Here is a 23,916-nt window from a genome sequence, read left to right on the forward strand (position 1 = left end):
CATCACACAATATGTAAACATTTCAATGTAAAATGTATTTGCTATAGTATGCTGCTACTTTGTTGTATTGCAACAAGGACGACTTTATAGTTATAGCTGTTATATATGCTACAAAAGACAATCTCTAGTAAGTGGAATGGTTTTCTCAGATTGACTGATGAAATGTTTTATTGTACTTCTAATGCAGTTTATGTTTTTTTTTGGCAGGCGTATGCTGGATATGCAGTCATAACCATCTTGCGACTTTTGTGAACTGAAACTGGAAGTATCTCTTATTGGCTAGTACAGACATATGCAGTAGTGCAATGCTACAAGAGCCCTGTTTTTTTCAGAGCTTTGTATTAAAATGTACCAGGTACCCAAAATGGACGGAAAGTGAATACCTTACATTTTCAACTTTTCCATCTAAGATTTGTTTCTGTTGGACAATTTTGGTTATTGTCTGTTTCCCACAGCTAGTAAACTCTCTCCCGTACAAAGTAGGTATTGTCGGACCTTGGACCTGTGACCCATTGTTTTCCAAAGCCCTTCCAGATGTTGCTGCCAAGTTAGCCATTGAACGCATCAACAAAGATGCTTCTTTAGATTTGGGACTGTCTTTTAACTATGTGATACTTAATGAAGATTGCCAAACTTCAAAGGCTCTGTCAACCTTCCTTACATACTCTTTGGTTGCATCAGGGTTTATTGGCCCTTCCAATCCAGGATATTGCGACTCTGCTACTCTTTTAGGTAAAAACTGGAACAAGGCTGTATTTTCTTGGGCCTGCATCAACTATGAGCTGGACAATGTGAAAAGTTACCCCACCTTTGCCAGAACGCTACCTTCTCCCACCAGGGTTCTTTTCAATATAATGAAGTATTTCCAGTGGGCGCATGTCGGAGTCATTTCATCCAATGAAGACATTTGGAAGGACACTGGCAGAAAAGTGGCAAATGCCCTTCGCAGTAATGGATTGCCAGTGGGAATAGTTGTGTCTATGGGAGAGGATGGTAAGAGCACTCGGCAGGTTCTGGAGAAGGTCCGGAAGATTGATAATCTACGCTGTAAGTTAGCAGTAATTCCTAGTTTGTGTTCTCAAAAGTAATTGTAATAAGCATTGTTTTAATTAGTAGGTTCTGATATAGACTATGAAATAAAAGTCTTTCAATTTCAATTAGATAATGATTGTGACTAGGGATCAGCGAACTAAGTTCGGTGTACATGGTTCGGGTTATCTAAGAATTCCGTTATGGATTCCACTACTAGGAACCATAAGTTATGGTCTGTGGTAGCGGAATCCATAACGGATTTCTAAGGTAACCTGAACCTTGTAAGTCGAACCTAAAAACAGAAGTTTGCTTAACACTAGTAGTGACACATATAACAGCCAGAGCAAGAGACCCAATGTGTGGCTGAAAACTGCTGATATCCAGTTTTACTGCAAATTAGCACAGTTTTCAAATAGTTTCTTTATGGCTGGGTGAGTAGCAGGTTTATCTCCAGAACCAAACACGTACTAACAATCATTTTGAAAGCCATGTTGATCTGCAGTTAAACAACATGATGGCATGGTTTTTGGACACTCTTTTGCTGCTACAAAGGTCAGTACCCTTAGAAATGCATTCTAAGACCCCCTGCCCCCCCCCCCTAAAAAAAAAAAAAGGTTTTGAAAGCCAGGAATGTTACCAAATAAAAAAGAAGCAATATTCATCTGCAAAGTTCGGGTTTGTACCGAACTTTGCGAGTTCGGGTACCCGGACCTGAACCCGGACTTTTTCACTGAAGTTTGGGTTCGGTGTTTGGGTGATTTTATTATTTTCTATTACAACATGGTTATTAAGACAGAATGCTAAATAAAATGGCCATTGAGGGGTTAAAAAACTAAACAAAAAACACATCATCCACTTGATCACGCAGCCGGTATCCTCTTCTTTCTTCTTTCTGCAGGACATGCAAAAGAACCTGCGATGACATCACCACGCTCACCACGTGGTGAGCGTGGTGATTTTGTTGCGGCAGGCCAAGGGTCAGCCACGTGATGATCGTTGCCTCGTGTTCAGGTGAATGACGTCGACGGAGGAAAATGACAGAAGTCTGAGTATAGTTCAAAACCTTGTCAGGACCCTAAAGTGAAAGTGTCCTGCACCCTTTATTTATACACAGTTCACAGGGTGTAACCCCTCAAAGTAAAACATGATTGGTTTACAGACATTTCAATAATGGCTTTTGAATCCATCTATTGATTGGTTAGTTATTTTTCAAGTTTCACTTTACAAAAATGTGTTAACTAATGTATTTAGGATTTTTAGCAAAAGAGGCAAAATTACAAGGAGTAGTACAAATGTTATCTTATCTTAACACACACAGTTCACTTCTATAGGTTTTTTTAGCTTAGCTTGTTCTTTTCAAATGTCAGCACATTAGATCACATATACAGATAAAATGAAAAACATTTTATGAATTTTCTATCCACTTTCAGAAAAGCTGGATAATTTCCTTAACATTTCCCTCCTTTTTTTTTTCAATTTTTCTGTTCACGTGGTAGACGTTTTTTCCTTCTGAAGGCTTCATTGTATCATGTGTGTCTTGCTAACTACTAACCTACCTGAACAAACAAATGACCCCTTAGACAGCCCGTACTTCACAGAGTATACAGATAAGCTGCATAGACCATGCGATGCAAGCATCGATTCCAGTCTGTCTAGTAGTTGTCATTTAATTAAGCATACATACATTTTATTAAAACCACATACGACACACAAACACTAAGTGGATGTAGGTGCAGCATTGTTGTTCCATGCATCATTGTCCATAGTTCTGGATACACCTTCTTCTGCTCCTGTGTTGGAATCTCTAGGAGCTGGTAGTTCAGCTATACCTGCTAGGAGCATCAGCAGTAAGCCTAAAAGTTTCTGTGTAGCTGTTGTCCTCTGTTGTAGAATCAGGAAGATGAACATCATCTTGGGCGTTGCTGTCCCTTGGTTGGACAGTGCTGTCAATCATGGCATATCCCTTGACCAATATGGTGAGTAGGCCTGGAACCGCCTTGAAAGTCCACCTCCATCCTCCTCTAGTCAACGTTATGGACACTTCCTTCCTGCAAAAGATGAGTCTCCATCCGAACTTCCACTTAGCACCTAGAGCTACTCAATACAGAACAGAAAGTAATAAAGCAGTAACCGTACAACATGAGTGATTCCATCTTGGACCACCACTATAGTGACTCCATACTGTTGAGAGTGTAGAGCTTGTGTGATCCCTAGGGTCTTCAGTATGTGTCCCATTATCTCCCCAGTGAAGTGTGTACCTCTGTCTGACTCTATCACCTCTGGAATCCCATATCTGCAGACTACCTCTGACAATATTTTCTTAGCAGTATTTTTGGCTGTAGCCGTAGTTACTGGCCAAGCTTCTGGCCAGCCTGAGAATACATCAATGGCTACAAGGACATACTCATATGTGCTCACCTTGGGTAGCTGGATGTAATCCACCTGCACTCTTTGAAACGGGTACAAGGGTTTGGGAGTGTGTTTCTTGGGGGTCTTTACAAACCTCCCAGGGTTATGTCTGGCACATGTAAGACAACCCTGAACAAACTTTTCAAAGAGGGTCTGAGTTCCAGGTGCAAACCAGTGTTCTAACACTAGTGTGCTCATAGCTCCTTTCGACAAATGAGTAGGGCCATGTGCTAAATTGGCCATCATCGGATACAAACTCCGAGGCAAACATGTTCTGCCATTTACCTGCCAGAGCTCTCCTGTCTTCGTAGCCCCCGCCTCCATCCATACCTTTTTGTCTTGAGGCGTTATCTGAGCCTGTAATTCCTGCAAGAGCGACAAATCTGGCATAGTTGGAAAAAAACTATGTCAGGAGCGGCAGAGCGGCTGCTTGTTTGGCTGCTTGGTCTGCTTGAGCATTTCCCACAGCTAGCGGATCATCTTGCTTCACATGGGCTGGCACTTTAACAATGGCTACCTCTGTGGGCAGCTCTAGGGCCTCTATGAGGCTCTGTACTGCTTCTGAATTTTTAATTGGTTTGCCCAATGAAGTCAGAAATCCCCTAGTTTTCCAGATAACACCAAAATCATGTGCTACCCCGAAAGCATACCTGGAATCAGTGTAACAATTTATTCTCAGTCCCTTACCCACATTGTACATGCGTCAGTGAGTGCCTTCAATTCCGCCTCCTGTGCAGACGCACAAGATGGGAGTGTTTTTTGTATGATTACCTTACCATCCTGGATTACCGCATACCCGGTGACAAAGTGTCCTTGTTCGTCATTCCACCATCTGGAGCCATCTACAAAATACTCAGCATCAGGATTAGTTAATGGTGTTTCAGTAACATTTGGTAACCCTTTTGTTTCTGCAATCATCAATTCATGACAGTTGTGATTTGCAACTGGATCAGACATGTCTACTACTCCCACTCCCCCCTCCTCTTCTAAATCCACTGGCATCAAAGCAGCTGGATTTAGAACAGTACATCGCTGTAAGGTAATGTGGGGACTGAGGAGTGTCATCTCATATTTTGTGATCCTGGCTTGAGACAAATGTTTCAGTTTGGTGGAGTGTAGTAATTCAGCAACTGAATGTGGTGCTTGTAAGGTAAGAGGGTGTTGTAGTACCAAGTCTTCCATCTTTAGCACCAATTCAGAGGCAGCAGCGACAGCTCTGAAACATGTGGGTAGTGCTCTGGCAATACAATCCAAACTGGTAGAATAGTATGCAATGGGCCGCATACGGTCCCCGTGTTTCTGCGTCAGCACACCTGAGGCAAATCCCCCTTGCTCATGACAATACAACGTGAAAGTTTGTTTGTAATTGGGGATGTCCAATGCTGGTGTCGTGGGGAGAGTGAGTTTAATGTATGAAATGCACTCACAGCTCTTGGTGTGAGTTCAAAGGTCTCTCCTTTGAGGCAGTCATATAGTGGCTGCATCATCTGAGAGCAATCCTTAATCCAGGGGCGACAGTAACTGACAAGTCCAATAAAGGCACGCAGAGCCCTCAGAGTACTTGGCAGGGGGTGCTGCTGTATAGCAGTAACCCTCTCAGTTGTGAGGTGTTTGGTACCTGGAGAAATACAGTGACCTAGGAAAATCACAGTAGATTTACAAAGTTGCAGCTTCTCTTTGGAGGCTTTACAACCATTTTCAGCAAGGAAAATAAGCAAAGATAAAGTTTCTTCATTACACAGTTCAGAGCTGTGGCAACAAAGCAACAGATCATCAATATATTGCAGAAGAACAGTGTCCGGATAGGCCGGCTGCCAGGACTGCAACACAGAGTGTAAAGCAGTGGAGAAAATATCAGGGGAATTGGCAGCCCCTTGTGGTAAAACGACCCATGCATACTGCTTGTGACGAAAAGTGAAAGCAAAATAGGGCCAGCATTCTTCATTTAAAGGGACAGAGAGGAAAGCATTTGCAAGATCAATGACAGAAAAAGATGTGGCATCTATGGGCACTTGGTTTAACAGCGTGTGTGGATTGGGCACTTGTGGTGTATTTATGACAGTTACAGCATTCACTGCCCTTAAATCATGTACCATACGATAGACTGGAGGCTGACCCTTCACAGTCTGTTTCTTCTTTACAGGAAATAGGGGTGTATTATAGGGGCTTTTTATAGGGATTATTAACCCTTTCCCCAACAGCTCTTTCAGATCATTTGCAATGGCATCTTCCTGTGAAGAATTTAATGGGTACTGACGCACACATGGCGGCTTAATGCCAGGTTTCAGCTGCACAACCACCGGAGTTACTGGTAGTCTGCCCAGATCTGTCATGGAAGTTGCCCACAAATGTGATGGCACTTCAGACAGCCAATCTGGGGGTGTATTCTGAGAGGCAGACTAAATGTCATTAAGTACATAAGTGCACACAGAGTCTCTTCAGGCACAGGGGCTGTAATTTGGGGTTTTCCTGAAGAGAAATCCACAGATGCCCTCATGGCACTGAGTACGTCAGTCCCCAGCAAATTGTATGGACTATCTGAGCTTACCAACACACGCGTGACAATAGATAAGGCATCATGAATATCAGGCTTTGTTAGTGGGAGTTTAACAGTTGTTCCCCTAACCCCTTGACAGTAGATGTAATCTGAGGAGATAAGCTCCTCAGGCACATATTTTCTTGTATTAGGGTATGGGCTGCTCCTGTGTCTACCAAAAAGTCAATTGAATTCCCCGTGTCCTCACATGTGGATGTGATGATTAGTTGTGGACCTGGGATTGCGTCAAGGGGGTAGTTAACATTGAGGGAACTCACAGGATTGCCGTCACTTCATTGAGAGGTCCGGGCAGTAGCCTGACCTCTCCGGGGACATTTGACTGAGAGATGCCCTTTTTTCCCACAATTCCAGCATGTTACTTGGTCCCAGTTACGTGGAGACTGATCCCCACCTGGTATTCTTTCCTGAAACCTGCCCTTAGGTTTAAAAGGTTGGTGAGCCATTATTGGCTTTTTTTTTTAATTTTGTAAGTCTAGCTCAGCTCCCTTTGCTATGGCCACTAGGTCAGGGAACTGGCAGGTCCGCCAATCAGGGCGAGCCTTCTTCACAGCATCCTGTATGGGTGCTTTTAATCCAGACATGAATGTATGTTTTAGTAGTCTCATGTCCTTACTGTCTCCTGTCTCATACCCATAGTCAAGCCAGAGCTGTTCTAAAGCTGTGGCATAGTCAGCTACAGTCTGCTTAGCGTCTTGTGTTTGCATCATAAAAGTGTCAGTCTGATTGTCCTGTTGCTCTTTTACCCAGGGTTTAAGGGCCATGATAAATTCCTGGCCTGACTGGTCTGTGACCTTATCCACTGGGACAGTACCAGGGGCCTTTGCCATCATTTGATTCTTAAGTACTTCCCCTCCTTTAGTCTCTAGAAGACTCTCCAGATCCGCCCAAGTGGCTTTATATGCGGTCTGGATACTTTCCAATTTACGAAGGAAAGTACTGGGGACAGTACGGGGGTCTGGCAAAGTGTTACACATAGCCAGTAACTCACTAGGAGTCCATGGCCTATAGACTTCATAATCATGTGTTTCCAGTTGCCCAGCTTTTACTGTGGGGAGGGTCTTATTGACTAATGGGTATAAGCCCACACGAGAGTGTGGCTTGGGCCCCCCACAGGCTGAGCATCTCACTCTTGTGTCTGGGTTCTGTTGTCCACAATTAGGACAAGTCCACCCCTCTGGGCTTTTATATGGAGGTGGTGCTGTGGGAGGGAGAGATTTGTGTGGTTTATGGGGGATAATACACCATACTTCAGAAGGGATGTTTAATTATTTTGTTGGCAATTTAATTTCATCCCATATTTCATACATAGTCCCTTTGTCAGTGTCTTTTGCCTTATGGGCAGTCAAAGTCATTCCCTGGGCTACATCATACCACATTGTGGCCTGGTCATATTTGTCATGGTCTTCCAACCAACCCTTAAAATTAGTAAGAAATTTCTGCCATACTGGTTCATCCAATGTTCCATTCACACCTGCTCCTAATTTCTTTAGCATTTGTCTACAGTCTTTGGTTGCTTCAGTGCCCTTTGCGCATTGCATAATATCAATTGCAGAGACCCATTTCTCTGCTCCCTTCTCAGAGGAACGCTTACTCTGTGTAGCCCCCATCCCGTGGGTGGCTCCTTGTAATTCACTATCCAGGTACTCACACACCTGGTGAATTACAACAGTGCTGTGGACACACTTCCGAGGCAGCACTATCAGTAGTGCCGTGGACACACTTCCGAGGCGGCACCAATTTTCCTACCAGTGGTGCTGTGGGCACACTTCCGAGGCAGCACTGATCCACTGGTCTGGCAATACTACAATATAGTCTTGCCCTCACACAGAGTAATTCACACGTCCTCTCTCTGGGGTTACTCGCTGGAAACCCCTTAAACCCCTCTACTTCTTTCTATGGCACAGGAAGCAAACAAATACTGCAATCCAAATGATTATAACTGCAACCACCCAATCCAAACTGGAATCATAATACCCACGCATGTATACACTGTACAGCACAGGAATTGGCAGCAATGCAGTAATTCTTCCTCACACAATATCAGCAGGCACTCAGTACATGTGAAACCACACAGTATGACATAACATTGGAACAACCCCTGACCTCAGGCGCCTTTTCAGGTACCAACAAGGAACTGCAGGGCCCCTATCCAAACTTACTGGACAGCTTTATACACTGCCACTTCTCACAGCCTCCTCCAGTATAGGTCTGTCAACCCTTTCTCCACCAGAACCAGAGGCCTCCAGAGTCAGGGACCGGACAAGCCAGTCAGCGAGCTCTAGACTTTCAGCTTGGCTCAGGAGGAGCAGGGTCAGACCCCTCCAAGATTCAGCTTATCTCAGCCACTCACACATTCGTGCATTCATACGCCTAAAAACAGTTTAGCACATATAGGGGAAATATTACATTCACCAGAACACGGTACAGGCACCACGTTCACACACCACACTGCAGAACAGCGAGCAGAGCTCAGGAGACAGGTAGTAACACAATGGGTTACTTACCGCGGTCTTCCTGGGTCCCTGTCTCCGTGTCGCGATCTGCAGCTAGGAGCGTTGTTGTGGTGCCCGCATTCTCCACCAGAAAATGTTGCGGCAGGCCAAGGGTCAGCCACGTGATGATCGTTGCCTCGTGTTCAGGTGAATGACGTCGACGGAGGAAAATGACAGAAGTCTGAGTATAGTTCAAAACATTGTCAGGACCCTAAAGTGAAAGTGTCCTGCACCCTTTATTTATACACAGTTCACAGGGTGTAACCCCTCAAAGTAAAACATGATTGGTTTACAGACATTTCAATAATGGCTTTTGAATCCATCTATTGATTGGTTAGTTATTTTTCAAGTTTCACTTTACAAAAATGTGTTAACTAATGTATTTAGGATTTTTAGCAAAAGAGGCAAAATTACAAGGAGTAGTACAAATGTTATCTTAACACACACAGTTCACTTCTATAGGTTTTTTAGCTTAGCTTGTTCTTTTCAAATGTCAGCACATTAGATCACATATACAGATAAAATGAAAAACATTTTATGAATTTTATATCCACTTTCAGAAAAGCTGGATAATTTCCTTAGCAATTTCATCCCAGGTCCTTTTGCAGGTGTAACACCCCAGAGTTGTGTTACTACACGCCTCTACCCCGCTACTATCTGTTAAGAGCTTTTATACTGTCATCTGATGTGATTTTGCTTATTTCCTCCACAAATGTGCATAAACCTATGTTAAATGCAATTGTTCAAGTAATTTTCCTAGTATACCAGCAGGTGGCAGCATCATTGGTAGAGATAGTTTTAATTTTAAAGCAGTTCAGAGTGGAACAATCCTGTTCTATTCTGTCCACCTGCTGAAGAGAGGTGGACTATTCCATCTTCCTGCAGCAAGGGAGGGAAACAACTGTTAGAGCCAGTTGAGTTACCCCCTGCATAGGGAAGACAGCAAGGACCAAGTCTCGGTCTAAGACTTAGTCATATTCCCAGTCTGAGCTCCAAGTTTAAAGCAGAAGCATTCATTTCCTGCCAATCATTGCTAAAACCTGCTGTCACAGCCACTATCTCTGGCTGTGACCTTCCGTCCTTGCTCGTTCGGCGCTCCTCGCTGAAGTTTCGTTTCTGTGTGTTGTGGTTCTGTATGGGTTAACTCCCCTGTGTTCCTATTAGGAGTTAATCCTCTGTCTGTGCTCTGTGGGTTTCCCTACTTGTTCATTGATGTCCTCTTTCCTGTGTTTCTGTTATCTGTTCTGCCAGTTATGTTTGTTACCTTGTGTGTATTCATGTCTCTGTTCAGCAACCCCTTGCTGCACCTTTCTTTGCAGCAGAGTGCCATGGGTAAGGCCATGCAGTTTACTACTGGTGGAGCAAGTCCTTCTCTGCTCATTGTCACTCCTGTTTCCTTGCTATGAACTCCTGCTTGTGTTATTAGTTGCCCTGTTTGTATTTGCCTGTCTATGTTATGTTTGCCTATGTGCCCTCGGTACCTTCTGGTGCCTGTTGTGCATTCGTTCCTGCTGTCACTGTCTAGTTCACGCTCCAGAGTGGACCCTGGCAACTTCCTGCTGCAAAGCCTAACCCTACCATCCGGGGCCCTAGTGAATACCAGGAGTTGCTTAGTCACGCCTCTCTGGAGTATCACTAGACAGTGGCGCAGTGGGGGTTTGCTCCCACTGTGCTGACGGTACATAGAGCTCATGTTTTGTCTGTGCTGCCTTCCCTGGTTTTTGTTTGTGCAATATACTCTTGTGTGTCTGTACCTGATTTCCTTTTGTTTATTGCTTGACGACGCGGTGGTCTCTCCTGGGACCTCCAACTCGTGACAGAATGAACAAGTGAACTTTCACAGAGTTTTTTTTGTTCTGTTTTCTGCTTATCTGTGGTATTTGTGCATTCTGTATTTCCCTCTTTATGGTGCCTTTAGGTATTGGATTTGGTTGCCTTGGTTTACTGGCTGCGGTGTTCTCCGTGTATGCTGGTTGCCAGGGGCGATGTCCGGTGTAGCCTTTCTAGCTTGCCACTCTGCCTACGGCCGTCTTTTCCGTTATCGGCGCAGGCATCTGCTTCTGGTTCTCCGGAAGGGGGTGTCAGCATGTTTGACCAATCAGTTCTTGGCAGACATGCCATTCTCCGGAGGGAGACTGGAGGGGGAGGTGTTAGCACACTGCAGTTCACCATGACTTTTGTGGCCGTGTAGGCTGGCGGCATTCCCCTTGGCGTGCAGCGTGCTATGGGCAAGGCCACGCAGTATTCCACTGGTGGAGCTAGTCCTTCTCTGCTCATTGCCACTCCTGTGTTTTTCGTGTAGGCTTTTGCTAGGGGCTGCGTGCTGGCTGCGGTCGTCTTATGTGTTCTGCTTGTGTACCTCTGTACCCCTTTGATTCCGATTTTCTTTGTATTCCAGTTTGGTTCCTGTTCCTGATCCCAATCCTCCGGAAGGGGGTGTATGCATGTCTGGCCAATCAGTTCTTGGCAGACATGTCATTCTCCGGAGGGAGAGGGGGAGGTAACTTCTTGGTGCGGTTCACTTGACGTGTATGCCGTTTTGGCTGGCTATCTTCCCCTGGCGTACTGGCTACGGACCCTCCGTGTAGGCTGGTTTTCAGGGGTTGGGCTGGTTGCGGTCGTCGTGTGTGTTCCTGCCCTTGTACCTCGTCACCCCTTTGATTTCTGTCCCCTTGCCTGGTTCTGTTTGGGTTGTTGCCCCACTTCTTCCCCTTTCTGTTTGGGAGGAGAGGGGGGGCTTTGAGGGGTGGGAGTGTCACAGCCACTATCTCTGGCTGTGACCTTCCGTCCTTGCTCGTTCGGCGCTCCTCGCTGAAGTTTCGTTTCTGTGTGTTATTTGTTGTTCTGTATGGGTTAACTCCCCTGTGTTCCTATTAGCAGTTAATCCTCTGTCTGCTCCATGGGTGTGGCCTCTCTGCTGCACCCATGGAACCTGTATATAAGGCTGAGGTTTCCTCAGTTCTGTGTCAGCTCTCCTGGTGTGTGTTGTCTTGTCCTGCTCCTTGTTTGTACCCACTCTCCCATGCTGCTGACCCATGGGATCTGTGTCTGTCTGTCATCCCTGCACTTATTCTAAGCTAGGGATTGCCGTCCAGTTGTCCCCTGTCATTAGTACTTGCGAGGCAAGTAGGCAGGGCCAGGGGTAAGGGTGGAGCGAATGTGGTCACTTCCCTCCCCCCTGTGTGTGTGTGTACGCCACCGTTACACCTGCTAGGACCAGAGACCAAAGCTGTATACTGCTTAGATACAAGTTATCTTCAGTAAAGAAACGGTTGAACTTCATCTAAAGGTCTGGACATTATTTCTGCTGCAAAACTCCTCCATTACTCCTACTATCACTACACTCAAATTTATTGCAAGTGAGCCAGGAGTCCAGCCGTACCCAGGTAGGAGACACCGTTGACACAATTATTACCACCTATAGAGACATTATAGGGCATTACACCACTCTGGCATTCCTAATCTGGGACGTGTGTTATAACACCTTGGAAGGGCCCTGGGGTAGTACCCTGCGCATGCTGCAACTGGTGTCATGACAAATACAGAACATTAACAACCCGTACCTCGCCACGGTACAGGTCCTGCAGAAAGAAGAAGAGGATACTGGCTGCACGATCAAGTAGATAAGGTGAGTTTTTTTAAATTATTTTTAACCTCTTAATGGCCATTTTATTTAGCATTCTGTCTTAAGAATGCTATTATTTTCCGTTATAACCATGTTAGCAAACTCACCACCACCAGCATGATCCGACACATGGCATGAAAGCACCCTAATAGGTGGGACAAACGCCTGGGTCCACAATCAGTGTCTGCGGGTCACAACACTGCCTCCTCTTCCCCTGTGTTACGTGCTGGCCAATCCCCTGTCCAAGGCACAGGCCCAGATGCCTCCCGTCCTGCACCTAGACCTTAACAAGCACCATCAGCTAGCACATCCACTTCTGTGTCCCAGCGCAGTGTACAGATGTCCATACCCCAGGCCTTTGAACGAAAGCGCAAATACCCAGCCACCCACCTACAGGCCATAGCACTAAATGTACACCTTTCCAAATTGCTGGCCCTGAAAATGTTGCCATTGAGGCTTTCTGCAGCCTGATGGCAGCGGCTGTCCCTCGCTACTCAGTCTCCAGCTGCCACAATCTTTTCCGGTGTGCCGTCCCCCCTCACACCAGCATGGGTCCCATAACATCACCCATGCCCTGACCAACGCAGTTATTGGGAAGGTCCACTTAACGACTGACACATGGACAAGTGCTTTTGGCCCGGGAAGCTACATTTCCCTGGCGGCACACTGGGTGAACGTTGTGGCGTACTATTCGGACAACATCGTTCCCAGCAGCGACCTGGGAGTCCAAGATGCATCCAGACATCCTCCCCATGCTGTTCCTGAACCCTTTCAGTGGTGTTTTCAGTGGTGTTTCCATCAATTTCTGACCTTTTCCTGTGAACCAGACACCCTCCCCTCTTCAGAGTAGGGGGTGCCTGGTTTAATACTCGGGTTCTCCCATTGACTTCCAATGTGCTCTGGTGCTTGGTAGAGCACCCGAGCATCCCAAAGTGTTCTACTCGAGTACCAGAGCACCCGAGCACTTTGGTGCTCGATCAACACTAATGGCAGTACATCTCCTTGTGTAATTGAGGGAGAGGCTGACCACCATAATGCAAAGTGTATTGGGAAGGACTATCATACTAGTGATCATCTATCTGAATATACAACTTGCTATATCATTTGCACTCAAAGCATTGATTCTTGTATCTTGTTTGCACTACGTATTAAGCCATAAAATGAAGATCACCTTATTTTGCATAATGGTTCTGAATATAGGGATACCTTTTGATTATCACTTATAGAACTCATATTATAAACTCAAGTGATATTTTCCATTGACCATGACATTATATTAGAGGAGTTGTCGGGTTTCAGGAGGAAACAACAGGGGATCTGCCTGCAATAAAGAAGTGATTATTACTTACATGGCAGGTCCTGCTGTGGTTCTCCTGGCCTGGATCTGTTTAGCTGGCTGCATTGGTGATGTCATGTCAAGACCACATCACTGCTGCAGCCAATCACTGCCTCTTCGATGCAACACTGAGGCCAATGATTGGCTGCAGCAGTCATGTATTGCAAACATTTTGTCAGCCCTGCAGCCAGGTAAACAGAGCCCATTTGGGAGAACTGCAGAATCTGCCATGTAAGTAATGATCACTAGGGATGAGCGAACTTGTGTTTTCAAGTTCTGCATACAATTTATTTTTATTTTTTTAATTCTGTTATGGATTTTGCTGCCATGGACAATAAGTTATGGTCATTGGTAGTGGAATCCATAACGGAATTCTTAGATAACCCAAACACAAGTTCGCTCATACCTAATGATTTCTTCTTTATTTCAGATGTAGTCTCTGTATTGTCTGGTTTCCTCCAGTAAACTGAACAACTCCTTTAACCCCTTACCGACCAGTGCCGTAATAGTACAGTGCTGCGGGAAGTAACTTCCCGACCAGCGCTGTAGTACTATGGCATTCTGATTGGGCAGGTGCATGAGCTGCAGCTGACCTGCTGTTCCCGTTAGCCAGACCCCTGCTGTATGCGCTGGCATGGGTGAAAACACAGATGCTGGCGTATTAACCCTCACTATGCCGTGGTCAGCGCTAACCGCGGGGTGTGTGGAGAAAGCTCCCTCCCCTTCCCCATCGGTTCCCCGCTCTGCTGTGACAGTGACCCAATGGCAGGCTACCTTTCATGTAAGGCCTTATGCATACGACTGCATGTATTTTGTGGTCCGCAAAAAATACGGGTGACATCTAATTGCATTCCATATTTTGCAGAACAGCTGGCCCCTAATAAAACAGTCCTATCCTTGTATGTAATGTGGACAATAATAGGGCATGTTCTATTTTTTTGCAGAAAGGAAATATGGACATATGGAAACGGAATGCACACAGAGTACCTTCATGTTTTTTTGCGGACGGAACGGACACAGAATGAAAATACATTCGTGTGCATGAGCCCTAAGCCTGTGAGATCTAGCCCCCTGGATCTCACAGGCAGGAAGGCTGTAAGTGTATTACAGTGTGTAATACACTTACAGCCAATGCATTACAATACAGCATTACAGTATATTACAAAGTATTGTAATGCATTGTACAGGGGATCAGACCCCCAAAAGTTGTGGGGGGAAAAAAAGTTTAAAAAAAAGTTAAAATTAAGCTTTGCATAATAAAAAAAAAGGCTTCAAGTAAAAAAAAAACTGTTCTTTTCCCATAATTAAGTAATAAAAAAATTGTGAAAAAAAAGAAAAGTATACATAATTGCTAAGTCCGTATCAACCGGCTCTATAAAGATAACACATGATCCACCCTTTCAGATGAATGCAGTAAAAAAATAATTGCCAAAACAACCCAAAAAATTGCCAAAACAACGCAAAAATTGCCAAAACTTTTGGGTCACCTTCCCTCACAAAAAGTGTAATATCAAGCGATTAAAAAGTCTTATATACCCCCAAAATGGTACTAATCAAACCTAGATCTCATCCCACAAAAAATGAGTCCCTACTTAAGATAGTTGCCCAAAAAAAATAATAATATGGATCTCAGAAAATGGCAACACAAAAATTAGATTTCATTCTGTTCAAAAATGCATTTACTGTGTAAAACTTTACAAAAATAAAAAGAATAAGCATATTAGGTATCGTCACATCTGTAACAACCTGCTCTATAAAAATATCACATGAGATGCCCCCTCAGGTGAATGCTGAAATTTTTTTTTTAACTATGCCAAAACAGCCATTTTTTGTCACTTTGCCTCACAAAGTGTAATACCAAGCGATCAAAAAGTCATATGTATAGCAAAATGGTACCAATCAAACCGCCATCTCATCCCACAAAAAATGAGACCCTACCTAAGACAATCGACAAAATAGTCTTATGTACCCTAAAATGGTACCAATGAAAAGGTCACCTCATCCTACAAAAAATGAGCCCCCACGTAAGACAATGGGTAACTCATTTTGGGTGCTTTTTCTCCTGTTACGCCTTGGGAAAATGGAAAATTTGGGGCTAAAGCAACATTTTATTGGAAGAAATTAAACTTTTTATTTTCACTGCCAAGTGTTTTCAAATTCCGTAAAGCGCTTAGGGGGTCAAATTGCTCAGTACCCCCCTAAATATATTCTTTGAAGAGTGTAGTTTACAAAATGGGGTAACTTTTTGAGGGTTTCCACTGTAGGGGTACATCAGGGTCTCTTCAAATACAAAATGGTGCCCAAAAACCATTCTAGCAAACTCTGCCCCAAAAATACATATGGTGCTCCTTTCCTTCTGACCACTGCCATGTACCCATAAAGCAGTTTACCATCACATATGGGGTATTTCTGTAAACTACATAATCAGAGTAATGCATATTGAGGTTTAGTTTGCTGTTGATCCTTGCTGTGTTGCAAGAAAAAAATGATTAACATGAAAAATCTGCATAAAAAATAAATTTCAGAAAATTTCCATTTTCCTTTAATTTTTGTGGAACACCTAAAGGGTTAAAAAAAATTGTAATATCAGTTTTGAACAATTTGAGGGGTGTAGTTTCTAAAATTGGGTCATTTATGGGTGGTTTCCATTATGTAAGCCCCTCCAAAATCACTTTATACCTGAATTGGTGCTTAAAACATTTTAGAAAATTAGAAAAATGGCTTCTAAACGTCTAAGCCTTCTAACGTCCTAAATAATACAATGATATTCACAAAATGATGCCAACATAAAGCAGACATATGGGTATGATGACTGATAACTATTTAGCAGTGTCGTGAAGTACAATGTGTCACGAGAAAACTAACTCAGAATGGCTTGCATAAGTAAAAGTGTTCCAAAGTTATTACCACATAAAGTGATACATGTCGGATTTGCAAAAAATGGCCTGAGCAGGTACTGTAGGTGAAAACTGGCCCGGGGTAGAAAGGGTTAATACGGTGAAAAGTAGACTATCTCGGACAGAAATCCATCTTAGTCCAAAGTAATGCAGACATAAAAGGGACAAAGCAGACGTGCCGTCAGGAACCCAGACGGGGATGTTCGTTCTCATTCGGCATGCTGTTCATGTGCAAGTTGTTTAAATGGAAATAGGGCTGTTATCTAAATGCACAGAATAGAACATTGGCGATAAAATTATCCAGCGTACATAAGGATTATTTATTCTAATGTCTCTGTTGTAAAATCCTATTTGCCTATGTATGTACTGAAGACTGAGGCATGCTTATGTGGGTTATGCACATTATGTATTGAAAACTTAAAAATAAGCATTGATCAAATATGCCAAGTTTAAATATATATAATAGCATTTATATACTTGTACCTGAACACTGTATTACATACATTTACTAGAAGTGATGATAGCAAATGATACACTGTTATGTTTAGAACAGAACTATAGTTAATCACATACAGATTTAAGGAACTGGGCAAATGCATTGTTTTTTTTCTGATTTTGTACTTATTTTAATTGCATTGTGTCTTGTTCTCCATACGCATTTAATGGGGACCTGTCAGCACCCCTGATCGGTCCATTTTAGTGTTTAATTTTATGGCACTTAATAGACCATCTTTTCCTATAATTCTCTGTTGAGTCTTTCCTCTCTTATTCCTCCTATAAATTTAAGAATACATTGACATCTGGCTGTTACCAGTCCCCATGACAAAGGGCTGTGTCCCTACATAGTCTGAAACTGGCAGCGCTGATTGGACAGTATAAGGGGTGGTTTACATCTGTAATTTGTCAACAGAAAAAACACATAGAAACGTATGGCTTGATCTACCATAGACTATTACTGGTCAAACATATTTCAGAAGTGCATACATTTGACTCCGTTTGTCATTGTTTTAATTTTATATTTTTTTTACAACAGAATAACAAAGCATACCACGCTATGCAAAAAAAAAAAATGTATACTGTAGAAATGTACTTTTTTTTTTTTTACATTGCAGTGAATTGGAGATGGATACAAACATAAAACAATATGTTTCCATCCATTAAACGTTTTTTTTTCAGATAATGCCTTTAAATCTTCAAATCTTTATTTAAAAAAATAAAGGTTTCACAAAAAAGTGTGTTTTTTTTATAAAAAAACACAGACATATTGAAACGTATGCACATCTGTCAAATGTAGACATTAAAACAAAGGATAGATGACCACAAAATTGCATACATTTGTGTACGTGGTTTACTGTATATCCACCTGATATTCAACAAAAATAAGATTTGAACAGCCCCTAAGACCTCATGCACACAACCGTGTCTGTATCGCAGTCTGCCAACCACGGATCCTCAAAATACAGATACTTTCTGTGTTGAATTCCCTTTTTTCTCACTCCCATTATAAATATTCCTGTCCGCAATATGGACAGGAATGGGACACGTTCCTCAATTTGTGGAACAGACTGGATGCAGACAGCACACGGATGACATCTGTGTGCTGTCCCTTTCTTTGCAGACCCATAGGAATGAATGGGCCTGTGTGCAATCTGCAAAAAATCCAGATGAGAGGATACAAATTACAGTTATGTACAGGAGGCATAATAGTGTGTTTTGACCCCCGCTCCTCCCATCGGCCTGATAACATCCTGTTCTCAATTTATTCATACATTTCTGGTAGGAATAACAGAGGAGTGGCACAATGTAGCATTATAAGAGAAGAGAGACATGTACTATCATACAGTTACATTAACCTCATACTATGTGTATAAGAGTTTAAGTTCTGCTTTACTAGATGTAAAAAAAAGGCTCAGGATAAGCTTTGTATACTACTCTGATGCAATTACATGATTCAAGTGCCACCAAAATATTATTGCAGACAGAAATCTGTGCTGGTGAACCTTTCTGTAAGGTTTAATACTTGGGTGATGTGTCTGTATATTGCAGTGATCATCATGTGCATGCATTCTGTACTTATTGGAGGACAGCCACAACAACAACTTCTGGAGATTGCACATGACATGAAAATGACAGATGGCACCTATGTTTTTATTCCTTATGATACTCTATACTACAGTTTACCTTATCATGAGACACCATATGAGATACTAAGGACACGCTCCAAGCTCAGGGCTGCCTATGATGCTGTACTCACTATCACTGTGGAGTCAGAGCAAAAGAACTTCTATCAATCCTTCCAAGAAGCAATTGACAGTGGAGAGGTTATTTCCAATGATAATCCAACAGAGGTATGTAGAAATATAATGGAAAAACCATTATTGATTACGAATTTTATTAAGAATTTTATAAAATGATGGCATATTACAAGGATATAACATAATTTTATCAATGGCCCAAAATGTTGGGCCCCATGCAGAACAATGAAGACAGCAATCCAGTCCCAAATTATTCCAGGGGTCCACAAATTCAGTTTTAACATAACTTTCCAGACACCAAATAATTCATGTTATGTGACAAAGGATATGTTATTAGGATTTTATGTGATAGACCAATTCAAAGTAGAAGTAGGTGGTTTTCGAAATTTTTAATAAATAAAAATTTAAAAAGTGTTACATGCATTTGTATTCAGCCCCCTGTACTCTACCTCTAAAGAAAATCCAGTGTGATTAATTGCCTTTAGAAGTCACCTAACAAATAAGTAAATAGAGTCCACCTTTGTGTATGTTATGCTTTGTATCACTACAGCTGTTCTGTGAAGGCCTCAGAAGTTTGTTAGAGAACATTAGTTATCAAACAGCATCATGAAAACCAAGGAACACACCAGACAGGTCAGGGATAAGTTTGTGGAGAAGTGTAAAGATAGAGTTAGGTTATAAAAAATATCCTAACCTCAGAACATCTCACGGAGCACTATTCAGTCCATCATCCGAAAATGGAAGGAGTATGGCACAACTACAAACCTTCCAAGACGTGGCCGTCCACCTAAACTGACAGTCCAGGCAAAGAGACCACTAAATTACAGAGGCAACCAAGAGGCCCATGGTCACTCTGGAGGAGTTGCAGAGATCCACAGCTCAGGTGGGAAAATCTGCCTGTGGTGGCAGAATCACGCTGTGGGGATGCTTTTCTTCAGCAGGGACGGGGAAGCTAGTCAGAGTTGATGGGAAGATGGATGGAGCTAAACACGGCAATCCTGGAGGAAAACCTGTTAGACGTTGCAAAAAGACTTGAGGCCAGTACAGAGGTTCACCTTCCAAAGGGACAACAACCTTAAACTTACAGCCAGAGCTACAATAGAATGGTTTACATCAAACATATTCATGTGTTAGAATGGCCCAGTCAAAGTTCAGACCTAAATCCCGTTGATAATTAAGTCTTCAAGTGGGAAGACTTGAAAATTGCTGTTCACAGATGTTCTCCATCTAATCTGTCTGAGCTTGAGCTATTTTGCTTAAGAAAAATGGGCAAAAATTTCAGCTTTAGATGTACAAAGCTGGTAGAGACATACCCCAAAAGACTTGCAGCTGTAATTGCAGTGAAAGTAGCTCTAAAAAGTATCAGGGGAGCTGAATACAAATGCACGCCACACTTCCCAGATTTTTATTTATAAAAAATTTTGAAAACCATGTATCATTTTTTTTTTCACTTCACACATACTTGCAACTTTGTGTTGGTCTGTCGCATAAAATCTCAATAATATACATTTAAGTGGCATACGTTGGCTGTAACGTGAAAAAAATGTGGAAACATTCAAGGGGTACAAATACTTTTTTAAGGCACCGCACATTTTATTATATGTCCCTCCACTTAAGTGTGCCATATGCCTTGCACCCTTCTTCTGACTGACCATCTGCCCATTCTTGGTGGGCTGCTCTACATGGTCTTACAATTGACTACCTAGCCTGCCACTCATACTGCCTCATCTTGTCCTGGTTCTAGGTCCAGGATCTTGTGGTGTCAGGATGCTAAGCTATGTCCAGTGATGGCAAACTGCTGCTCTCCAGCTGTTGTAAAATTTCAAATTCCATCATGCCCTGCTGTAGGCTGATAGCTGTAGGCAGACTGGGCATAATGGGGGTTGTAGTTTTACAACAGCTGGAGAGCCGCAGTTTGCCCATCCCTGTGCTAGGCTTAACATGTCATAGCTCTGCCCCTAACAAGTCTTGGCTCTGCCTTCCTCCTGACATATGTTTTCCTCTTGTCTCTGGCTCCCGCAACCTGGTTAGTCCTGGGGAATTTACTTTGAAATTGCACAACCCAGTCAGCCCATGTATTGGAAGAATTACTGTATGTAAAACTTGAGATGGGGTAGAAAGCAGCTCTGTGTTCAGTATGTCTGTATATGCTGGCACTTTTATTTTGTTGCCATTAGTTTGTAGCAGTTTGTAGCGTACCTAGTTACAAGTAGCCTGCAATGTAACATCATTTGTATGCTGTTTGTGGTTGATACCAAACTAGCTTTAAACAGTTGAAGGGAAAATGATGCCATTTTCAGAGCAAAAACTTTGGCTGGGTTTCAAATTAGTTAGTGGCTATTTGATTTTGCTGGTAATATCATAGTTTTACCTGCAAAGCAGCGTTTCCATTAACTTGAATTGTAATGCCTGGCTGTATGATTAGGCGTTTCTATGTTCCAATTTTATTCTACTTCTTATCTTGATGATATAGTCTACATATTTAACATTTTAGATGGGAAATGACCAAGTAGAACAAAGTTCACAGCAGTATGCATTGCTTTTTTCTGCAATTAGGCTGTATATTGTATGCGCTGGTAGGATTCGGGTGCTAGGGCTGCTTTCTAGTCCTAGTCCAGCCCTGCCCATGTATGATACACCATGTTTGATAATGTGCTATGCCATGTAATGTTCCTTTAAGCTGCTGGGAGATGCCAGCACAGTAATCAGACATTATGTGCCCTACTGTGAGTGGAACACCTTGTGAGTATTGAGGCATGGCAGGAGGTATATTTTTGAAGCCACAGGTAGCCTGTGGTGGCGTACTGACTCTTTGTTGATTATATACCTTGGGTAGGTTGTCAATGGGCAATATAAATGGAACTGTTTGGTAAACCAGACATATGGCAGCAAAAAGGATGAACTGCCTAAAATATGACAAAAAGGCTGAGCTGTCACAGGTCAACATGAGGGTTTTTGCATAGTTAGCATGCTACATAGAGGGGATATAGAGTAGTCAGATGCAAGAGGGTTAGAAACAAAGACAAAGCACTAAGAGAATAAACTGGGAAATGCTGCAGATTCCTGCGTGTAGGTGAGTCGCACTTGCTAAAAAGGTGAGCCACCTCAGGACCAGGATAAAGCTGCGCACCACAGAGTAGTGGGAGAGAGTAAGCTGTTGACTCATAAAGGGACTGTGTATAACTGTCTGCTACTACTGGTAAAGTCTGAGTCTGTGAGACTCACTGTGAGGCACTTACTGCCTCATTTGAGACCATTGCAACCATTAAGTCTGTGCCTCCTGTAGGGCTATTGTAACCACCAAGTTTGATGCCTGACAACATCAGTAAATATTCTTGTTGCAATGTTATCAATGTCCTAGTGCATTCCTTCAGCTGTGGGGAGCACCTTACATTTTTTTTGTTTAAATGTATGAATCTTCGAGTAATTAGTGTTGGTAATATTTTTTCTCATTGTTGTTTACTTAGGTGTCTCCCTTATTTGGCACCATCTACAATGCAATCTACTTTACTGCACATGCCATGAACAACAGCAGGAAGCACGACCACTGGGTCTCTGGGTCGAATTTAGTCAAGCATTCAAAGAACATGCAGTTTTATGGGTTTAACCAGTGGATTAGGACAGACCTGAATGGCAATGGATTTACAGATTACGTCATTCTGGACACAGACGTAAAGACCTGTGAACTGCACCGTACATATGTTGTTGATATGGAAACAGATATGGTCAGATACATGGGAAGGCCTATTCACTTTCCAAATGGTGTCTCTCCAAAGTCAGACTCTTATTGTTGGTTTGCAAATGGAAAAATATGCACTGGAGGTGAGTAAATAGTTTTAACAAACTAATATATTAATATGGTCAGTGTTTGATTATGAGATTTACATACAAGAGGTTTCCTAGCATCAAAATCTGGCCATAATATTTAAGCATAGAAACAAGCAAAGACAAATTGATGTATCCTAAGGGTCCATTCACACTTCCGCAAAATGGGTCCGCATCTGTTTCAGCAATTTTATGGAACAGGTGCCGACCCATTCATTTTCAATGGGGCTGGAATGTGCTGTCCGCATTTGCACCTCCGGATCCGCACTTCCATTCCGCAAAAAAATAGAACATGTCCTATTCTTGTCCGCAATTGCGGACAAGAAAAGGCATTTTCTATGAGAGTGCCGGCAATGTGCAGCATTTCCGGTGTCCGTGTTTTGGGGATCCTCAATTTGTGGATCCGTAAAACACATACGGACATGTGAATGGACCCTTAAAGAGGTGTTCCAGGATTACTATGTTTTTGCTCATGTAATTGCTTACCTCGTGTACATCTTCCCCATGCTTTTTTTTTTTTCACTTTGGACCTTCCCATTTTCTCTACGTACACAAATCACTCTGGTTTGTTTCCATCCTGTATGGACCACTTCCTGGTGCTGTATCGAACCAAACCCATGATGCACTTCTTTATACTCTGCCACATCTCCAGTACCACCCCTAACCACTGCTCCTCCCACCCATCGAGTTAAATAGACATGCCCCTATCATTACTCATGTTGTTGCCTTGACAAGCCCATGGACTAAACATCACAGGGAATAAGACTGCTACATGGACATAGTCATGTGACTACAGCCCAGGTTAAAGATGATATACATACCTTCATAAATTATTATGACAAACCATAAAACTCTCTTAAACAGTCTGCTGAAAGTACTGAAAATAACTGAAAGAACTTTAGAAACTCCTTGCGATGCCTTAAAGGAGCCCCATTTCAGCATGAAAAAGGACAACACTGGGTAACAGCCTACAAAAATGTCAGTGATTGGCTGCAGTGGTCAAATGTTGTCGATGTGATGTCACCGATGCAGCTTGGTAAACAAAGCCTGGCCAGAAGAAGTGGAGTGGCAATGCTGGATCTGTTAGGTAAGTACTGTTAAATTTGTAGGCTATTCCACAGCATTGTCGGGTTTCTTGCTGAGACTCAACATAGAAACATAGAATGTGTTGGCAGATAAGAACCATTTGGCCCATCTAGTCTGCCCAATATACTGAATACTATGAATACCCCCTGGCCCTATCTTATATGAAGGATGGCCTTATGCCTATCCCATGCATGCTTAAACTCCTTTACTGTATTTGCAGCTACCACTTCTGCAGGAAGGCTATTCCATGCATCCACTACTCTCTCAGTAAAGTAATACTTCCTGATATTACTTTTAAACCTTTGCCCCTCTAATTTAAAACTATGTCCTCTTGTAGCAGTTTTTCTTCTTTTAAATATCCTCTCCTCTTTTACCTTGTTGATTCCCTTTATGTATTTAAAA

At 42.7% G+C, this 23,916-nt stretch overlaps 1 protein-coding gene across 1 annotated transcript in view; it reads left to right on the forward strand.

The window, feature by feature from the left end:
* Window positions 1-305: 305 nt before the first annotated feature.
* Window positions 306-23,916, forward strand: part of GUCY2F (guanylate cyclase 2F, retinal) — a 124,693-nt gene continuing 101,082 nt past the window's right edge. The window contains exons 1-3 of the mRNA XM_044268975.1: window positions 306-1,047; window positions 18,395-18,696; window positions 22,071-22,425. Coding sequence (XP_044124910.1) covers window positions 306-1,047; window positions 18,395-18,696; window positions 22,071-22,425 — 1,399 coding nt within the window. The remainder of the gene's footprint in view (window positions 1,048-18,394; window positions 18,697-22,070; window positions 22,426-23,916) is intronic.

Source organism: Bufo gargarizans, chromosome 9 (genome assembly GCF_014858855.1).
Source record: "Bufo gargarizans isolate SCDJY-AF-19 chromosome 9, ASM1485885v1, whole genome shotgun sequence".
NCBI lineage: Eukaryota > Metazoa > Chordata > Amphibia > Anura > Bufonidae > Bufo > Bufo gargarizans.